At 49.8% G+C, this 21,350-nt stretch overlaps 1 protein-coding gene across 5 annotated transcripts in view; it reads left to right on the forward strand.

The window, feature by feature from the left end:
* LOC144762305 (exportin-5-like) overlaps window positions 1-21,350 on the forward strand; it is a 2,106,094-nt gene that overhangs the window by 1,564,161 nt on the left and 520,583 nt on the right. For all 5 annotated transcript variants that reach the window (XM_078647454.1, XM_078647456.1, XM_078647455.1 and 2 more), the window contains one exon: window positions 16,038-16,091. In XM_078647454.1, the coding sequence (XP_078503580.1) occupies window positions 16,038-16,091 (54 nt within the window). The remainder of the gene's footprint in view (window positions 1-16,037; window positions 16,092-21,350) is intronic.

Raw genomic sequence — 21,350 nt, forward strand, 5'->3', positions numbered from 1 at the left:
CAAAATAGCGGCGACAGCGCGGCACCTATGGCCCTCGTTTCTGGAGGCTCTGTGCACACCCGCACCCTGGTTACCATGATAGCGATGGCAGGGGGACGTAGGTTTGTGACTCCCCTCTACAGGGCTTTGAGGGATGATAAAAAGTTAGGTCCCCTGACAATAGAACACAAATGGCAGCAGGTGTGTCCGCAGGAGATTACCTCACGAGAGTGGGAGATAATACACGAGAGTGTGCGGAAGGTGTCAGTGAGTAACCGCTTCAAGCAAATTCAATATAATATTATACATATGACTTCTCTCACCCAAGCGGCTCCAGGCCATTGATAACACCAGAGACTCACACTGGCCGAGATGTCGCAGTGCACAGGTGGATTTTATACATATGGTGTGGGCGTGCCCTGTACTCCAGTTGTACTGGGTGTCGGTCCTGGAGGATCTGACGAGGGTGACGGGGTGGATAATAGACCTGGACCCACGTGCTTGTCTCCTGCGTTTGATCCCTCGGGCCTCCCAAGCGGAAAGTAAGCAGGCGATTTCTGATGTTGGGGCTAGTCATAGCCCGGCGACGCATTGTAATCCATTGGTTGTCCCAACAGGGCCCAACATAGGGATTAGGTGACTTAGACCTCAGGTTTAGGGACCTGGCAGCAGGGAGGGTTGAGAAGGGTATTGGGGGGAGGGGGTGAGGTGGTGAGTTTTCTTACAGTTGTGTTATGTTTAAGCGACAACGAAACTGCAACTATGGTAGACAAAGGAATCTCCACCATTATAATCATTTCTATACGGCTTGTCTTGCATTGTTGCTAATTTACGGAACACCTCAGTAGGGGCGGTTAAGCTGTATGTTTGTACCTTGCTGTTTTAATGTGATGGAGATATAAACCTAATAAAGAAATATATTTTTAAAAAAGTATGGTTCTCTGGTAATGACTGCTGTGTCCTGAACAGCCACAGCTGTGGGGGAGTCACTATGATGTCACATGCTGTGGGTTTCTATGGTGAAGCAATGTGATTACTTGAATGTACTTATCAGTTGGAAGCAGCCCTGCTGAAGGATCGCTGGGATCTTCTGTTAATGAAGGATCTTTAATCTACAACTGCCTTTCTGCTAGTTTCTTCTTCAACAACTCTTGGCAAGGTGATATCCTGAATTGCCACAGGGTACCAGCATCAAAAGTAGGTCGTGGTTGTTATTCCCACCACTTTCTGGTGCTCAAAAAGGATGGAGGCCATCGTCCTATCCAGCTCTGCGCTCTTTTAGTTTCTTTCTGAAAAAAGGCGAGATTGAAAATGCTCACGCTCGCTCAAGTCCTGTCTTCCCTGGACCCAGGAGACTGGATGGTAGCGTTGGACTTGCAGGAAGCATATTTCTATATCTCCATCCTGTCTGCCTGTCCACAGACATTACCTGCAGTTCACGGTCGGCCATGCGCATTTTCTATTTGCCATGTTCCCCTTTGGCCTTACCAACACCCTTTGGATGTACACCAAGGTAATGACAGTAGTTACAGTTCATCTGCGGAGATCAAGGGTGCCAGTCTTCCCCTATCTCGACGATTTGCTGTTGAAGGCATGCTCGGCCCAGACAGTCATCTCCCACCTCAAGACTATGCCTGACCTGATCCCTTCTCAGATGCTCCCTTTCATTCGATCTTATCCTCCCGAATGGAGAGTCCAGGATATTCAGGCTATGATACTGATGTTTCACCCTCTATCCTGATTTTAGGGAGACTGACTGAGGCTCCTGGGGCTCATGGCCTCCTGCTTGTGATGCTTGCCCGTTGGCATATGCAGGCTCTGCAATGGGACCTGAAGTTCCAATGGGCACAGCATTAGGGCAATTTCGTTAAAGATCTGCAGGGGTGGATAAAGAACCATGAATGGGTCAGCGGCAGACCGCTCTCCTTTCCCCAACCATATCTATTGATCGTGACAGACGTGTCACACCTGGGCTGGGACGGCCATCGGGAAGAGGTGGAGATCAGAGGACTCTGGTCTCTGGTAGAATCCGCACTCCACATCAACCTGTTGGAGCTGCGAGCAATCTGGTTGGCATTAAAAGCCTTTCTATCCTCCATCAAAGGAAGGCTAGCGTAGGTGTTCACGGGCAAAACCACCGCTATGTGGTACTGCAACAAAAACGGGTGGGTGGGTTCATGGGGGCCCTCTGTCAAGAGGCCCTGCATCTCTGGACATGGCTGGAATGTCATGGCATTTCCCTGGTGATTCAACACCTGGCCGGCTCTCTGAATGCCAGAGCGGACAAACTCAGCTGAAGATGCCTCGGGGTTTATGAGTGGCGTCTCCAACTGTAGGTTGCCTCAGGTTTCTCTCAGCAGTGGGAAAAGCCTTGTTTTAATCTGTTTGCCTCTTTCAAGAATGTGCAGTGTCAGCAGTTCTGCGTTCTGGAGCTTCCAAGGCAGCTCTCGCTCAGACGCTTTTCATCTCGAGTGGGGCTCCGACCTCTTGTATGCCTTTCTGCCTATACCACTCCTACCCAGAGTTCTCAAGAAGAGCAGGAATGACCGGGCCCACGTCATTCTTGTGGCTCTGGTCTGGGCTCTGAGAGTCTGGAATCCCGAGCTGTGGAGCATGGCCATCGGTCCTCCAATCAGACTGCCTCTTCAGGAGGATCTCCTGTGGCAGCAGCAGAGGAGGGTACTCCACCCAAACCTGTCAACACTTCGCCTTCATGCATGGAGATTGAATAGCGACAGTTGACAGGTTTTGACCTTCTGTCCAAAGGTTGGAATGATATTTTGGCAGCTCAGCGTCCCTCCACCGAGACAGTATATGCCTGCCGCTGGAGCAAGTTTGTGGCATGGTGTTCAAATAAACAGGTTGATCTGCACCCCTTTCCCAAGTTCTTTTGTTTATTCTTGCCCTGGCCCAGCAGGGCTCTGCATTGGGTACATTGAAGGGTTATTTGTCTACTATTAGCTTTTCTAAAGCTGCCAGATCTGCCCTCCCTTTGCAAGTCTCCCCTATTATAAATAGGTTCTTTAACGATCTTCAGCACGTTTCCTACAGCTCCCTTCGTTATGCCTCACTGGGACTTCAGTGTGGTTCCTAGTTTTCTAATGTGTGCTCCCTATGAGATGCTTCATAACTGCCCTCTTAGGCTCCTTGTTATTAAGACTGCCTTTCTGGTGGCAATTACATCTGGCCAGAAGGTCAGTGAACTCCATGCATTTCTTTTTACAAAGACAAACTGGTCCTTTGGACTCGAGCATCCTTCTTACCAAAGGTAGTCACCCTGTTCCACGTAGGCCAGCCCATCACCTTGCCTACCTTTTACGCTCTGCCTCATTCCACTAAGGAAGAGGAGACACTCCACGTGCGACTGGATTAATAGGTATAAGGCCATTATCTTTTCAGGGCCCTAACTCTACACACCAGTGTTCTTTGTGACACTGTGCTCCTGGCGCAGAAAGTAGTGAAAGAAACTGTCAGGGCGTGTAGTGGCGCCTATATAGGAACTGCGCACATCACTTTCAGCGCGGACAACGCCGATGACACCACACATTGAACAACGCCATCTACTGGTGTGGTGGGGTACTGCTCCCCAAAAAATCCAGATCCAGTCTGACGCCTGATGATTATTCTGAGGTAACAAATCTGTGGATAGATAGTCCCTACCAGATTTAAGCATTACCGAAGTTATGTAAGTGTCTTTACCAGCATTACACAAGCAGTTCTCTTTTGGGCTAGGCTTCCACTGTCCCGCTTGGGAAGAGTGCCCATAGGCAAAATGATTATGCTACTTAGAATACTGTTCCTCTGAATGGCTCTTCCTTTGCCCCTCCCTTGGTCTTTATTCCTGGAATTGCAAGACAGTACTGCCTGACGTAATATGGGGCTGAAAGAGGAGTGGTTAGCCATTGATAAAGCAATGCACCCACAGGATGGGTGCACCTAACTTGGAGGTATATTAATTGGCGGCACGGTTCCCCAAGGTTGTGCAGATTTCTGGTAGTTGAGGACAAACGGGTGAGTATAGACTGAAAGGACCAGATAGGAGCACTTCATCTCCTACAACTGGTGATTTGCAGGCTTTCAATTTAACAGCAAACAAGCATTGGCAAATCAAACAAATTTGACAGAAACTTTTTAAAGAAAAACTTGGGCCAGTTGTAATGCGGTTACTTAAAGTTACTTTAAGTGACCAACTCCCATAGGGAGTCAGTCAGCGGACAAGCAAGGTACACAGAAACATTTACCTCCTCACGCAAAGCAAAGCAGTCTTTAGACCCGTTCCAGTGGTCCATTGCCTTTGTCTTCTATTAAAGTGGTCCTGATGCAAAGGATACAGGATGCTGAAGATGCTCAAGGATGCTGAAGATGTTGTGCAGTTGATGAGGTCTTACTTGGGCCACAGGTTTGGAGAGGCAATTCTGGCCACAGGGGTTGATGTCCCTCAAACTTCCTTTGGCTGTAACTTGCCTTCTAAACAACCCAGCTCTACTCTAACCACTCTCCCAGGTCCAGCAGACTTTGGTGCAACTTTGGAGCATCAGATCTTGGTACTTTAGGTGGCACTGGGCAAGGACCGATAATCCGGAGACCTCGACTCCCAACTTGCCGATAGTGTTGCTCAGCTTTTGTGGCCCTGTGTGTCGAACAGGAAGTCAGCCAACTGACCCTTGGAGTCTATTACTTCTGGCTGGGCTCAGGAGTTGGCTTCTCTACGAGCAATACACAGCAGGTTCAGTCTAGCCCAAGGTACAGCAAGCGCAGTACAACTTCGGTCCAGTCTTTCTTCGCCTGGTTCCTTGGTACAGTAGTGGGGTCCTTCTTTGGTCCTCATCTCCAATGCAATGAGATCTAAGTTCTGGGTGCCATGGGTGCTCTTTTTATGCTCCGAGAATACAGGGAGGTTGCAGTCACTAGCCAATGAGGTACCAGGTCCCTCTTGATGACTACTTCCTGTGAAATGTGGCATCTAGCTATCTCAGAAGGCTCCATTCTGCGCACTTCCAACATGTCTCTTCGAGCGAGTCACGGAAGGCACAGGCGGCAGTTGAAAGGAAAACAAGATTGTATTGGGCGATCCATTCACCCTAGTGATGATTTTTTAACTGACTTTTACAGCACCTACTGAACTACAGCGCGTGTTACACTGCAACTCCAGTGCGGACAACCCACCAATTGGGGGAAGTAACCGGAACCATTCCCACTAATACCTATACATAGGTTGTCTCCCCCTCCCTTTGTCCTGAGGAAGACCCGTAGCTGAGGATGTAAATGACCTTCCATGCGCTAGGGTCGAAACGTCGACATTCATCCCCCCCCAACCCCCCACCCCTCCACCCAGTGGGCCTGTACCACCTCAAACCAACTCACAGATGAAGTTTCTCTGTGTATCTTGCTATGAATAATCATAAACAATTACCGGAACAACTTGCTAGGGGCAGGCCCAGATGAGAAACTGGTCTCATTGTAAACTACAGCCAGTTTCTTCACGTTATATAATGAATATAATTGATTCTCCTTTGGCTCCTTCCTTTGTTTGATCTTATCTATCCGACACATGATCTCACTCCTTTCCCTGTCCCCTTTGGAGCAACCTTTTCCATTTCTGCTACTAAAAAATAGCAAACTGTTTACGGTATGATTATTTGAAAGACAACAGTCGATAGTTTATTGGGTGCCATTGCGTTTTTTGAGAGTGTGCTTATATGTATATTTTTGTATAAACTGTATATGCATGTATGACTACATGTTGTGCAGTTGATGGGGGTCTTCTTTGGGCCACAGGTTTGGAGAGGCAATTCTGGCCACAGGGGTTGATGTCCCTCAAACTTCCTTTGGCTGTAACTTGCCTTCTAAGCAACCCAGCTCTACTCCAACCACTCTCCCAGGTCCAGCAGACTTTGGTGCAACTTTGGAGCATCAGATCTTGGTACTTTAGGTGGCACTGGGCAAGGACCGATAATCCGGAGACCTCGATGCCCAACTCGCCGACAGGCTTGCTCAACTTTTGTGGCCCTGTGCGGCGAACACGAGGTCAGCCAACTGACCGTTGGAGTCTATTACTTCTGGCTGGGCTCAGGAGTTGTCTTCTCCACGAGCAATACACAGCAGGTACAGTCTAGCCCAAGGTACAACAAGCGCAGTACAACTTCGGTCCAGTCTTTCTTCTCCTGGTTCCTTGGTACAGTAGTGGAGTCCTTCTTTGGTCCTCATCTCCAATGCAATGAGATCCAAGTTCTCTGTGCCATGGGTGCTCTTTTTATGCTCCGAGAATGCTCTCAGGGAGGTTGCAGTCACTAGCCAATGAGGTACCAGGTCCCTCTTGAGGACTACTTCCTGTGAAATGTGGCATCTAGCTATCTCAGAAGGCTCCATTCTGCCCACTTCCAACATGTCTCTTCGAGCGAGTCACGGAAGGCACGGGCGGCAGTTGAAAGGAAAACAAGATTGTATTGGGCGATCCATTCACCCAAGTGAGGATTTTTTAACTGACTTTGACAGCACCTACTGAACTACAGCGCATGTTACACCGCAACTCCAGTGCAGACAACCCACCAATTGGGGGAAGTAACCAGAACCATTCCGACTAATACCTATACATAGGTTGTCTCCCCCTCCCTTTGTCCTGAGGAACACCCGTAGCTGAGGATGTAAATTACCTTCCATGCGCTAGGGTCGAAAGGTCAACATCCCCCCCCCCCCCCCCCCCAGTGGGCCTGTACCCGGTACCACCCCAAACCAACTCACAGATGATGTTTCTCTGTGTATCTTGCTATGAATAATCATAAACAATTGCCAGTACAACTTACTAGGGGCAGGCCCAGATGAGAAACTGGTCTCATTCTAAACTACAGCCAGTTTCTTCCTCTTATATAATGAATATAATTGATTCTCCTTTGGATGTTTCTTTGGATCCTTCCTTTCTTTGATCTTATCTATCCCACACATGATCTCACTCCTTTCCCTGTCCCCTTTGGAGCAACCTTTTCCATTTCTGCTACTAAAAAATAGCAAACTGTTTACGGTATGATTATTTGAAAGACAACAGTTGATAGTCTATTGGGTGCCATTGCGTTTTTTGAGAGTGTGCTTATATGTATATTTTTGTATAAACTGTATATGCATTTATGACTACATGCTAATCAATTGCATTTCTAATGTGTTTTTCAACTCATAAATAGAGGACAGCTCACCTAGGACCAATTGTCTTCTATATCAATCGTTACCCAGGTCCATGGACATTTTCTCGGGTTACCCTATTATGTTATAATGGCACTTCCAACATGGCAACACCTCTCTCTCAGCATGCAAATCTTCCTAGACCGACCCAGAAATGTGGCTACCTAACCGGGGGGGCTACACACCTTACAAAATCCGGTTTGACAATGGTTGGTCTCACTCAGTCATAAGTGCTGGCATGCCTGCCTAAACAATAGAGCAGCCCCTCTCCCACGTGCTTTCCATTTGCTCTTCAAAAGTGGCTTCTTCTTTGATGCTCCCCTTTGGTGCCAACACCTGTGTGGCTTCCTGCCAGGGAGAGGTAACATCTTTCCCCCATGCAGGCTTCTATTGTCCTTTCCTGGGAGTCATTTACATGTCTCCCCAGGAGGGTGGAAAGTTGTCTTGAGACAAGCCCTGCGTCCATCCGAAGTTTGGCACAGAAAACTTAGGGCGACAAAGTGGCAACTTGTTAAAAGTTGCACAACGCAACAAGTTACATTAATTTCGACTAGGGCATCAGGTCGGGGTTAATGTAGTGAGTTGTTCCCTTGGAGTATCAACTTTAGTCGCCCCATTTAGGAGTTAGCAAAGCTCAGAGGTCAGCGTGTAACCCTGTACTCGCCAATGGGGCTACAAGTCCCTTTCACAGTAAAAACAACAAATTTGTATTTTTACTACCCGAAGGGGTAAAATACATGTTCTTCCTTTCAGTATGTTGCACCCTACCTTAGAGTTTGATAGACCTGCTGTAGGGGTGACTTGCACACTTTGGAAAGGGAGGTTTTGCCTTTGCCATGGTTAAAACTGCAAAGTGAAGTCAGCAGTGATGACTTATCTTCTAGGCTGCAGTGGCAGACAAAGGGGCACTTTTTTCCTTTGTCACACCCGGGCTGGCACCACCACTGCTTCAGTCCCTGTGACGACCCTCTAAATCACAGGCCCTGGGTAACATATACTGAGGAGTTACAAGTAAGGTAGCATATGCCAATAGGGTATAAGCCAATTAAAACCATGTTTAAGGTCAGGACACTGGCAGGCCTCTGTTCCTTATTAGATTCGAAAAACCAGGAGCATCGGTCCAAAACGTGGGGATGACCATAGAAATGTTGCTCCATCTATAAGAATCTAGACCATGTTTAGTGTTTAAATGGCTACTGACTTGCCCATTAGTCTGCTAATAGCATTGTGGTTGGGGGGGGGGAGAATGTTTCTAAAAACTATCCCTCTTAATAAATGTCCGTCTATGCAGTGAAATAATCTGAAGTACAATAGTGAAATGCTTCGACGTATCTGAAAGAGACACGTTAGTGATAGATTCCTTACCTTAGAAGATCCCCAGGCGTCAGACTTGATCCGGAAAGTTTTTTGTCAGCAGTACCCCTGCGCGCCGGAAGGTAGCGTTGCAAGGCTCCCCGTCCGTCGATGGCGGCGTATGAGCCAAGATGATGTCACAGAGATTACTTAGGTGCCACCCATGCGCACTGACGTCAGTTCTTTCTTTTTCCGCACCAGCAAGCGCAGATACGGTTAGAGCACGTACCCTAGTCACTTTTTGATTAACTTTTTTGAGACATTTGTCTCCGCTTTTTTGAGTCTGTGACTCCTGGTGCATGTAGGGATTCCTAGGTTTAAATCCTGTGGGGCCTGTCACCATACGATGTCAGTGGCCGACCCCCATGGAGCGACCATGACACCCGGTCATTTTCCAACTGTCTGGCCATGGCATGAATGTTTCTAAAAACTATCCCTCTTAATAAATGTCCGTCTATGCAGTGAAATAATCTGAAGTACAATAGTGAAATGCTTCGACGTATCTGAAAGAGACACGTTAGTGATATATTCCTTACCTTAGAAGATCCCCAGGCGTCAGACTTGATCCGGAAAGTTTTTTGTCAGCAGTACCCCTGCGCGCCGGAAGGTGGCATCGCGCGGCTCCCCGTCCGTCGATGGCGGCGTATGAGCCAAGATGATGTCACAGAGATTACTTAGGTGCCACCCATGCGCGCTGACGTCAGTTCTTTCTTTTTCCGCACCAGCAAGCGCAGATACGGTTAGAGCACGTACCCTAGTCACTTTTTGATTAACTTTTTTGAGACATTTGCCTCCGCTTTTTTGAGTCTGTGACTCCTGGTGCATGTAGGGATTCCTAGGTTTAAATCCTGTGGGGCCTGTCACCATACGATGTCGGTGGCCGACCCCCATGGAGCGACCATGACACCCGGTCATTTTCCAACTGTCTGGCCATGGCTCTGAAGGCCTTGCGGGAGCAGTCCCGTGAGCTGCTGGAGGCTCGGCAGTCGTCTTGGCGCCGTTCGAGGTCCAGGGGTCGCTAGAGGGACCGCCTGCGGAGCCATCATCCCCACTCCTCGGGGTCCAAGTCTTCACACTCGGAGTCGGGTAAGAGACTTCAAAAGAACAAGTAGAAGAAGCACTTACGCTCTCCGACGTCCCCCCATCGGTCTCCGGACGCGGACAGGGGGCCGGGGGTACCTCCCCTGCGGCTCCGTTGGAGCCAGTGAGTCCCGCGGCCTACCCACCTTATCCGGCTCCATCGGTGACTCTTGCCCAGGTGCAAGATTTTCTCGCGGCCATGGACCGCCTCTTCAGGTCTCAGGCTCCCACCGTCGCGCCTTCGGGCCCCGCGGTCCCACCTCAGTGCCCGCACTTGCCACCGGCTCCGCTACTGGCACCGACTGTGGCTCCGGCCCCAACACTGCAAGGTCCTCCACCGACGGCTCCGGCGCCGCACAGTCCTCTGCCGACGGCTCTGGCCCTGGCGCCGCCACCGGCTCCGTTCCTGGTGCCGCAATGGGTTCCGTTGGTTCCACCTCTGCTCTTGCCCGGGTTTCCAGACAATTTTGCTCCAGGTTGGGACCCTAACTGAGATAGGAGACGGATCGGTGCCGTTCCCGGCGCCGTTGGACCATTTCTATTCCCATGTCCCTCCCCCGCCCCCACAGCCTGCGCCTTGGGCAGTAGAGGAGGGGGACGACTGTGAGGGGTCTGAGGACCCTCTTGCACTGCAGTGCGAGTTGGAACAGGAGTGGGCAGAAGAGTCGGAGGATGCAGGTGGTCTTAACCTTTCCTCTGAGTCTGGTTTCCTTTCTCCTCCTGCTGTGGCCATGGAGGAGGGCGCTACATACACTGTAGTGCTCCGTAGAGCAACTGAGGCCCTTGACCTGCCTACGGTAACTCTGAAAACTAACCTCCTCACTGAAGTCCTTCAGCCGGCGGCAAGCTCTATGGAGCCTCTGCTACTGTTCAATGAGGCGTTAACTGATGTGTTGATGGGCACCTGGTTGAGGCCAGCCACGGGGGTCCCAGTGGATAAGAACGTGGCTAGGCGTCATCGCCTGACCACGAGTGATCCTGCCTTTTAAACGACCCACCCAACTCCGGAGAGCCTGGTCATCCAAGCCTCCTCCTCCCAAAGCGCATTCCCTACCGCCCCGCATGATAAGGAATCTTAAGAGGCTGGAACAGTTTGGCAAGAAACTGTTTTCCTCTGCCAGCTTAGGGCTGCGGTCGGTGAACACCGCATGCCTCTTGGGCCGCTACTCTCAAGCTGTGTGGAACACGGTAGCGCAGACGCTGCCTCAGTGTCCGGAGGAAGTTCGGGCAAGGCTTTCCCAAGCTGTTGCTGAGGGGAAAGATGTGGCAAAATTCGCCATCCGGTGTGGACTGGACACCGCAGACTCACTGGGTAGGGCGATTTCCACCACAGTGCCCTCCATCGCCTCGTCTGGTTACTGTCCACTGGGTTTTCAGGGTATGTCCAGAGTTCCCTTATGGACATGCCTTTTGATGGTACCCGCCTGTTTGGCGATAAGGCAGATAGTGCGCTGAAGCGTTTTACGGACTCCCGGGCTACGGCCAAGACCTTGGGTCTCTCCGCCACACGCCCTGCCTTTTGTTCCTTTCGTGGCCACGGAAGGGGCGGTCAACACGTTTGTTCAGCCAAAAACCTTAGCAGAACCAACCTCAACTCGGACGTGGTTCCCACCGCGGCGGGACAGGGGGCCAACGTGTAGGTCAGTCCAACTCCACTCCCGCAGCATACTCCTCAAAGCCTTCCTAGTCCGAGCTTTGGGGTGCACCCCACGCCGGTGGGCGGCAGGATTCGCAATCACCTCCCCCACTGGCGTTCTGTCACTTCGGACAGGTGGGTGCGGCAAATCGTCCGAAGGGGCTACTCCCTCCCCTTTCGAGTCTGCCCCCCAGCCATGCCACCTCAGTTCCACCGCATGTCGGGCATCACTTTCCAGCAGGAAGTCACAGACCTCTTGGCCAAGGGGGCCATGGAGCGCGTTCCTGGGCCAGAAGTAGGACGTGGTTGTTATTCCCTCTACTTTCTGGTCCCCAAGAAGGAGAAGGGGGGCCTGCACCCCATCTTGGACCTCAGGAACGTCAATCGCTTCTTCCAGAAGGAGAAGTTCATGATGTTGACTCTGGCTCAGGTCTTGGCTGCCGTTGACCCTGGAGACTGGATGGTAGCGTTGGACTTGCAGTGCGCATATTTTCACATCCCCGTCCTGCCAGCCCACAGGTGTTACCTGCAGTTCATGGAAGGCCAAGGGCACTTTCAGTGTGCCGTGCTCCCCTTTGACCTTACCAGTGCCCCTCGGGTGTTCACGAAAGTGTTGGCGGTGGTCGCAACTCATCTGCGCGGATCAGAGGTTCCAGTCTTCCCCTATCTCGACGACTGGTTGTTGAATACGGGCTCACCCCAGGCAGTCTTCTCCCACCTCCAGACTATGGCCGACCTCCTGCATTTGTTGGGGTTCTCTATCAACGTGCCGAAGTCGCACCCTAGTCCCTCTCAGAAGCTTCCCTTCATCGGAGCGGTCCTAGATTCGACGCAGTTTGGGGTTTATCCTCCCGATCAGCGAGTCCGGGATATTCAGGCTATGATGCCGATCTTTCAGCCTCTATCCCGGGTTTCAGTCAGGATGACCCTCCGGCTCCTGGGCCTGATGGCCTTCTGCATCCTGCTAGTGTAACATGCCAGATGGCATATGCGGGCTCAGCAGTAGGACCTGAAGTTCCAGTGGGCACAGTATCAGAGCAACCTGTCCAATCATGTCCAGATCCCCGAGGGCACTGCACGGCATTTGCAGGGGTGGCTCACGAATCGAAATTGGGTGAATGGCAAACTCCTCTCTCTTCCCAGTGCTGATGGATGCGTCCCTCCTGGGATGGGGTGTCCACTTGGGAGACGCGGAGATCAGAGCCCTCTGGTCTCTGGCGGAGTCCCGGCTCCACATCAATCTTTTGGAGCTTTGGGCGATGCGACTTGTACTGAAAGCATTCCTTCCCTCTGTCCGGAGTAGTGTAGTGCAGGTGTTCACGGACACCACCACCAAGTGGTACTGCAACAAACAGGGCGGGGTGGGGTCGTGGACCCTATGTCAGGAGGCTCCGCGCCTCTGGACATGGCTGGAACATCAAGGCATTAACATGGTGGTTCAACACCTGGCAGGTTCTCTGAACGCCAGGGCGGACAAACTCTGCTGCCGGTGCATGATGGATCACAAATGTTGTCTGAACTCTGATGTGGGCAAGGTCTCTTTCTGCAGTGGGGAGAGCCTTGGTTAGATCTATTCGCCATCGAAGAGAATGCACAATGTCATCAGTTCTGCACGTTGGAATTTCCAAGGCGGCACTCGTTCGTCGACGCTTTTCGTCATGTGTGGACCTGCGGTCTTTTGTACTCCTTTCCGCCTATACCACTTCTGCCCAGAGTGCTGAAGATTCGGCGCAACCTGGCCCAAGTCTCCTTCTGGCTCCGGATCGGGCATGAAGATACTGGTATCCCAAGATACTCAGCATGGCGATAGATCCCCCATCCGACTGCCTCTTCGGGAGGATCCTCTGTCGCAGCAGCAGGGGACGGTCCTCCACCCGTACCTGTCCAGCCTCCACCTCCATGCGTGGAGATTGAGCGGCGACATATGACAGCTTTCTATCTACCTCCCGAAGTCTGTGATGTCATTCTGGCAGCCAGGCGTGCCTCTGCTAAGACAGTATATGCCTGTAGGTGGAACAAATTTTGGCATGTTGCACAGCAAAGGCTGTGGATCCCCTTTCTGCCCCTCTTTCTGAGGTCCTTCTGTTCCTTCTCTCTTTGGCCCTGCAGGGCTCTGCTCTGGGCACTATTGAAGGTTCTTTTTCATCCATTTCCGCCTTTCTACGGCTTCCAGATCAGCCTTCTCTTTTTAAGTCCCCGGTTGTTAATCGCTTCCTCAAAGGCATTACACACACGTTGCCTCCCGTGCCTTTCATAATGCCTCAATGGGAATTAAATCTTGTCTTGACCTATCTGATGTGCGCTCTCTTTGAGCCCCTTCATAACTGTCCCTAACGTCTTCTCACTCTAAAGACAGCTTTCCTTGTAGCTATCACCTCTGCCAGAAGAGTGAGTGAGCTCCAGGCTCTTTCTTCTAAACCTCCTTTCCTTTCTGTTCATCCGGACAAGGTGGTTTTAAGGACCCATTCTTCTTTCTTGCCAAATGGTGTCACGCCCTTCCACATCAGGCAGACCATCACCTTTGCCTACCTTCTTTCCGCCTCTGCATCCTTCAAAGGAGTAAGAGAGGCTCCACAGTCTTGACCCAAAACATGCGCTCTCATTCTATCTGAAGCACAAACAACAGTTCCGGGTGGATGACCAGCTCTTTGTGGACTACCTGGGCGCCAAAAAAGGTCGGGCCGTGCACAAACAAACCATATCTCGGAGGGTCGTTCTGTGCATCAAGACAAGCTACTTGTTGGCTAAGAAGGAGCCTCCTGTACGGCTGCGTGCCCACTCTACCAGGGTAACAGCAGCCACTACTGCCTTGGACGCGGCGTTCCCTTGCAGGACATTTGTCAGGCAGCTACGTGGGCCTCGCTGCACACGTTTACCAAGCATTATTGCCTTGACAGTCAAGTCCGGAGAGACGGCTTCTTTGGCAGTTCTGTTCTATGTGACTTTCTGGTGTAATCCTGTTGGCAGACCCACCACCGGGGTTGGTATGGCTGGGGAATCTATTCTAAGGTAAGGAATGTATCACTAACGTGTCTCTTTCAGATGCACAAGTTACTACTTGTGTAACACTATATCTGTAAGAGAAATTAGTTAGTGATAGATTCCTTACCACCCCACCCATCCTTCCCGTTCTGCGAACTGATTTCTAGGGTTAAGGTTATCCCTTTCAGGGCCCTAGTTACATGGCACCAGTGGTCAGTTTCTTGCATGGCTCTGTGTTCCTGGTGCGGAAAGTCGTGTACAGAACTGACGTCAGCGCACATGGGTGACACCTATGTAGTCTCCGTGACGTCATATCGGCGCATACAACGCCAGAGGCGTACGCGTAGCCGCAGGACTCCACCTTCCGACGCGCAGGGGTACTGCTGACGAAAAACTTTCCGGATCCAGTCTGACACCTGTGGATATTCTAAGGTAAGGAATCTATCACTAACTTATGTCTCTTACACAAGTAGTAACTTGTGCGTTAAAGAAATAAAAAAAAATTGCATTTTGAAGCGATTATATCATATTTTGACAATATGTTTGTTGCATGATAGACATGTACAATGTTTACATTGGTTGGCTCATACATGGACTCTTAAAGCCAAGAAAGTACCATGGCTCGGTGCTGGCTCGACGTTTTCTATTAATGACTGCCAGTCACTTGATAAAATGATTTGTAAAAGGCGAGAATTAGAAACTTGGAGCCTTGTCCACATGCACCGATTTGACAGATCTACTATTGATTCTTCTTGTAGCAGAGACAAAGAAGACTAGTAAATAGTCTAACCAGTGTCAATCAGTTGGGGTAACATTCCAACCTATAGTTTTTCACCCACTGTAACACTGTAGACAGAGGCCCACCTAATGCAGATCAGAACTGACCCTGCTGCCCATAGAAACAGTCCATTCCGAAGCTTGGTCATCAAACCCTTCCAGAGCCCACTTCTTTTTTAGTTGGGAAATTTGAGATTCACGCCCCCTGAATCCTACTGACTAAGCTATACCCCTGAAGTGGCCCTGTATGCTAAATTGTTGCTTGTTCACTAATATCTTAGGGCTTCTCTCATAAAATGTCATGAAAGAAAGCTGGGTGATATGGCACTAAGTGGTGTTGGCGCTCACTCTTGACGTTGGTTACCCGTAGCAATGATTATATGGTGCTCCAGGGGATGAGACCACCTCAATCCCCCAAATGTGATCCCTAGGGATCTACCTTAGAAACAACGCAAAACCCGAGCATGCATATGTAAGTGAACATTAGAAGCTCATAATAAAATTAGTTTTTTTTTATTTTTTTCTTTGATGGTCCGGCCAGCCTCAGATCAAATCAGAATTCTTGTACATTACGTTCCATGTGACTGCCTAAAAGAAGTCACCACACTAGAAATTAACTACCTCTACGTACTGGCCGGGACGGAAGTATAACCGGCGCGGAGGTTGCCAAGGGACTTATTGCCTCAAAACAGCCCTGAGGAAGTCGTGGATGTGCATCACCCCCCCGATGAAACAGGTGTTGGCTGGCTGCCTGGCCCATCAAAGAAGAAAATAAAAGCACAAGAAAACTAATATCGTTATGAGCATCTATAGTGTATACCATGAATGTTTCCGTACATATGCGTGCTCTGGTTTTGAGTTGATAAAATTTTATGAGAATACTATGATTTACCACTTTAAAAGTAAGGAAGAATAATTTGATTTTTCCATCTGGTAGAGATGGTGCATGTTCCCCTTTAATTTAAAATGGCTGGGTTGCAGTCTGAAACAGCATCTTGTCTGTGTAATCAGTATTGCCCTATTTCAGATGTAACATAATTTTTTTTTGTATTGGCAGATGACGACTGTGTGTGCAGTAGTGATATCATTTCCAGTTCTGCTGCAGTTGATAGTAAGTGGATGTGCTATCTTGTGGAAAAAGCATGGAAAGTAAATACTTATGGAACAATAATTTGCCTGTTATCTTAATTAATGAGTTTTAAAATCTATGCATTTTAATTAAGACTCATATCGCAGCTTTAGTGCAATGTTGGTCGTACATGAGTAGGCACCTGGGCATCCATCGTGCCACTTGTCAGCGGTCTCCAGTTGCTGCCTTTTGATCATGCAACACTTCTGCTACACAGGTTTTCCCTCACACTGTTCTTCCCACCAGCACAAACCCCTCCCATCCCAGGACCTACTTAATGCAGGCCACGGCACGCCAAAGGCACGCAAAGGCAAGCTCATCCGCACCCAGCACTAGGAACTCTGCCTCCACGACAATCCAGCACAACACTACAACCTCAACTGCCACTGGAGCCAACAAACGCCGCCGCTATTCCTCTGCCATCCTCCGCAACCTCAGCAACACACACCGGCAAACAGGCTGCTGCTGTGCATCCCCCAGGATGTTGATGCCAAGCTCTTCAATAAATGTCTCACCGACTGCACTGGCTGCACTGCTCCCACCAGAAACAAGACCTACAAAAACGACCCAGCTGGTACACAAACAACCTCAGGGAGTCCAAGTGGCACTGCAAACAACTTGGGAGAAAACAGACACCCGACAAAAACCCCCTTGCAAAATCCAAATACAAAGCCATCCTCAATCTTTACCCCCAACAACTATGAGATGTAGAAAAAGGCACTAACTCTCAGACTCGATGCCAGCTCCAACAACTGCAAAAAAACTCTTCACCATAGTCAAAGAGTTATCCAATGCTACAGCTGCTAAGAACATCATCCCATTCATTAGAAGAGCTCTGCAACAAATACACAAACTTCTCCGAACAGAAGATTGGCAAGATCTACAACACTTTCGACCCTCAGCATATCTATACAAACTCCCCTGACAAGCCGTAAACCTCCACCATCGCCAAGAAGCAGCTAAGCAAATGGAAGCCACTCTCGAATGATGACATAACTGCCCTGATGAATACTATCCACTTTTTTTTGTTTAAATTTGTTTATTGAGGTTTTCACATTTCCTGGTAGCAGTTATTGTTTCAACATTGACATTTCATAACATACATTTACGAGCATTTGGCTAATAGTTTGTTTTATCAATGCATTTAGTGGTCCTATCATACTTCAACACGACTTAGATAGGGTGACTTACATCTGTCTGGGAGTCATCTGCCAGCTTGACCTGGCATATTGTGCTATGTCATGCGATGTCCTGTTGGGCATGTATCCCGAGGGGTGTGGGTTGGTGTGTCGCCCTCGCCTCTACCCATGTAAGTCATCCCCAACAGGATTCAGAAATGTATTCCTCTGCAAATGTTTTTGGTTTTGAAAATGACAAGGGGGGAAAAACAAACCTGTGGGAGGAACTCGGGTGTAAAAGGGGAATGGGAGCGATCTGCGGATGCGGCGCGGTGTATAGTAATATGGCTGGTCGTGACGGAAGTGCTCATGAGAGGGATGGGGGACAGTCTACAGGGTCGCGAAGGTGTGTGTCTAATCTGCCTTGGATATTACTTTGGAGATGAGCGTCTCATAGCTATCCCAGGGGGGGTCGATACCTGCGTTGTGGGAGATCAGGGTGGGCGTTGGGATTGGAGTTGTGAGGCCTCAGGTGTCGCTACCGTTGTCATTTCTTGTGTAAATTGAAATAGCAGCTGTTCCCATTCTATTGAGATGGGATGTTTGCGCGTCCCTTTCACTTCCTCATCCCTGAGTGCCTCTTCTTCTGCTGCGCCCCATTTTTTCATAGCACCCACCTATGCTTCCACTGGGGTCCTGCTGGGACCCGCCAATGCATGGCTATTCCCGTCTTTGCTAGGAGCAAGGCCTAGGGTTGCGAAACGCCATTGTAATTTATCGGTTTACTTTTTGCGGTAGACTCCCAAGGCGCATTCCTCCCATGTGGCTATGTGTGGGAGGTTTGTCGTCACTTGGAGTGACTGTTGTATCTTGTCCCAATACTGCCGGAGTGTGGGGCAGTCCCAGAACATATGTTTAAAGTCCGCTTCCTGGGCTTGGCAGCGGGGGCAAACAAAGTGCGTGTCGGGTGAAAATCGGTGCTACCGGTGTGGAGTTAAGTATGCTCGGTGTAGGACATTGTATTGTATGTTTTTGAAACACGCGTTCCTAGATACTTTTTGGGGAGTTTCCAGTACTTTTTCCCATTCTTTATCGTTGAACGCCCATCCCACCTCATCCTCCCATGTGTGTCGTAACGTGTCTAGGGGGGTACTGGCCAGCTCTCGGATTGCTTTGTAGTGCCACGTGACCAGGTGCCTGCCCGCACCCATACGAAGGATCGTGTGTAAGACCGGATGTGTTGGGGTCGGCCGCTATCTAAGAGTTATCTATGTGTAAGGAATTGTCCCGGTCGGAGGTCATACTGCTCCGTCAATTGGGAGTAGGTCCTTATAGGGATTCCATCTCAGTCACATCGTGGTCTGTCCATATTCGGGGGGCCTCTGCAGTATAATATTTATCCTTCCGGGGGAAACCCACTAGCGGAAGTAATGGGGAATATAGGGCTGTTTCTTTCGACATGCGATGTATTCGCAGCATACATCTGCGGGCTAAGGAGACTTGTAGGGGATATGTGCGTGAGGGCTTGGTCCCCGGCATCAATAATCTCCGGACCACTATAAGGGGTAAGCGGCCTCCTTCAGTAATTGTTTCTCCTATGTGTCGTTTCGCTATCCAATGAGAAAGCCATTGGAGTTGTGCCGCCAGGAAGTACGCTTCAAAGGATGGAGCTCCCAGGCCCCCTTCGGTTGTGGGTAACTGTGGTGTGGGCTATCCTATGTCGCCCATCTCCCCAGATAAACGCTGCGAGCAGTGTATCGAGTTCTCTGAAGAAGGAGCGTGGAGGTATGACTGGGATGTTTGTGAAATGGTACAGCAAGCGTGGGACCATAATCATTTTAGCGATGGCTACCCGCCCGATGGGAGCCAGGGGCAATGTCTTCCAGAAATGTGCTGCTGTTCGCAGCCCTGCTAGTGTCTTCTGGTGAATCCCTTCATATAGATCATCGGGAGAGTGATATAGACGCACTCCCAAATATCAGGGGGCCATGGCATTCCAGGTGATTGTCTGGGATCCCACTGTGATGTCTAGAGGCGCCAAGTGGGGGCTAAGCGGGAAGATTGTAAATTTGTCTCAGTTAACTTTGAGACCAGAGGCAGCCTCAAAGTCTTGTAGAGTTGACCATATGAGGTTGAGGTCCCTGGTAACGTCTCAGTCGTAAATCCGGAGATCATCTGCGTATATCAATATGCAGTGTACCGTGTCGGCTATTGAAATTCCCCAGTCTTCCCCCTCTCTACGTAATCGTATCGCTAAGGGTTCCACTGCCAGAGCAAATAGGAGGGGAGACCAAGGGCATCCCTGCCTTGTCCCCCGTTCCACTGGAAACGACTCGGAGATTAGTTTGCCTATCCTGACTCTGGAAGGTAGGCCCCTGTAGAGAAAAAGTGTGTATGCTCGCAGAATAGGGCCTACATTTACCTTCTGGAGGACTGCAAACAAGTGCGGGCATAATAGGGTATCGAAGGCCTTTTCTCGGTCCAAAAACAGGCACGCTTCCCGTGGGAACCGGTCTTTTGCCTGGTCCTGAATATGGAACAGCCTGCGTAAATTTTGTGAGGTGCTGCGCCTTGGGACAAACCCACATTGATCTGGGTGCACCAGTGTCGGAAGGATTTGACTGTAACGATCCGCCAGTATCTTGCATAAAATTTTGCAGTCCGCATTCGGCAGAGCGATTGGTCTATAGGACGCGGATAATGTCGGTTCTTTATGTGGCTTCGCAAACGTCACTAACGTCGATTCGCGGAGCGAGCACGGGAGCTCACCCCTGGTTAGTGCGTCTTCTAACATGGCCGCCATCCGGGGTGCCAGCTGGGTTGCAAAGGTGCTATAATATTCTAGCGGGAACCCATCCATTTCCGGGGCCTTGTTGCGAGCTAGTGCCCTGATTGCGCGTGTTATGTCCGGGGGTTTGATTTTTGTTTCGAACTCCTTTCTGTCTGCAGGTGAGATGCTTAGCATGACTGACGGGCCAAGGAAGTGAGTCAGCTCCTGGTGCGGCATTTGTCCTGGAGATCTATAAATTTCAGAGTAATAGCCCTGGAACACCTGCAGTATGTCTAGTTTAGAGTATTTAGGGTTTCCTTCTTTGTCTTTGAGTTCTGTAATTGGTTTTAGCTCTGTATGTTGCTTAACTAACCAAGCTAACAGCGTCCCGGTTCTGTTACCCTCCCTGTGTACCTTGGTTGCATAGATTCTGAAGTTGTATTTATGGAGATCGCGCAGGGTTTCAGCGTGCAATGTTTTAGCATTTGCTACTTGTGTTGAGGTGGCTACCCCAGCATCCGAAGCTTTCGAGATCTCCGCCAGTCGTGTTTCTGCTTTCAATAATGCGCTCTCTAGTGTCTTCCATACTCACACTATTTGTTGAATGCAGTGCCCCCTGGCTTCAACTTTGAATGCATCCCATTCTATTAGTATGGAGGACGCTGTGCCTGTGTTTAGTTTGAGGTATTCTTGTATATGATCTCCATGTGTTTTGGCGGAACGCCTGGTCAGTTCCGCCCCTCACACTGCCGCATCTCAGGCCATGGCTTCTCCCTGGTGTGGTGAGGAATCAGTGCAGGGGCCGTGCGGGGGGCCTGCATGTGGTGCTCTCCGTGGTTAGATGTCCGCGGGGGCCTGCGTGCGGTTCCCTCCATGGCCAAATGGACTCCACCTTGGTCACAAGGATTTGAAAATCAATTTGGGAATGGTCTGACCATATAAGAGGGCGGGGAGCCTCACTATGAATATTTGATGAGTTGGTCAGAATAAGATCCAGCGTATATTCTACCAAGTTGGCTGGGCCCTTGTTAATCTTTTCCAGTCCTAAAGTAGCCAGATCGGTAAGGAACAGAGAGGCGTCCGGGTTGGAGGCAATTTCACTATGTATAATAAAGTCCTCTAATAAAAGGAAATGTTCAGTAGAAGTGGTATGGGGAGAAATCAATTCCATCAATTGGAGCGTAAAATCTCAGAGGGGTCCGGGGGCGCGTTATACAAGGGCACCTTTCCAGCAGTAATGGGGCGAGAGATCAATTCTAAAAACACACATTTCTATCTTATCATCACAGCAGTTTTTAGGTCTCAGCCTAGCAATGGCTGTGCTTGCGCAGTCTCGCTGGCGAGATTTTATGT

Source organism: Lissotriton helveticus, chromosome 6 (genome assembly GCF_964261635.1).
Source record: "Lissotriton helveticus chromosome 6, aLisHel1.1, whole genome shotgun sequence".
In the NCBI taxonomy this organism is placed as follows: Eukaryota; Metazoa; Chordata; class Amphibia; order Caudata; family Salamandridae; genus Lissotriton; species Lissotriton helveticus.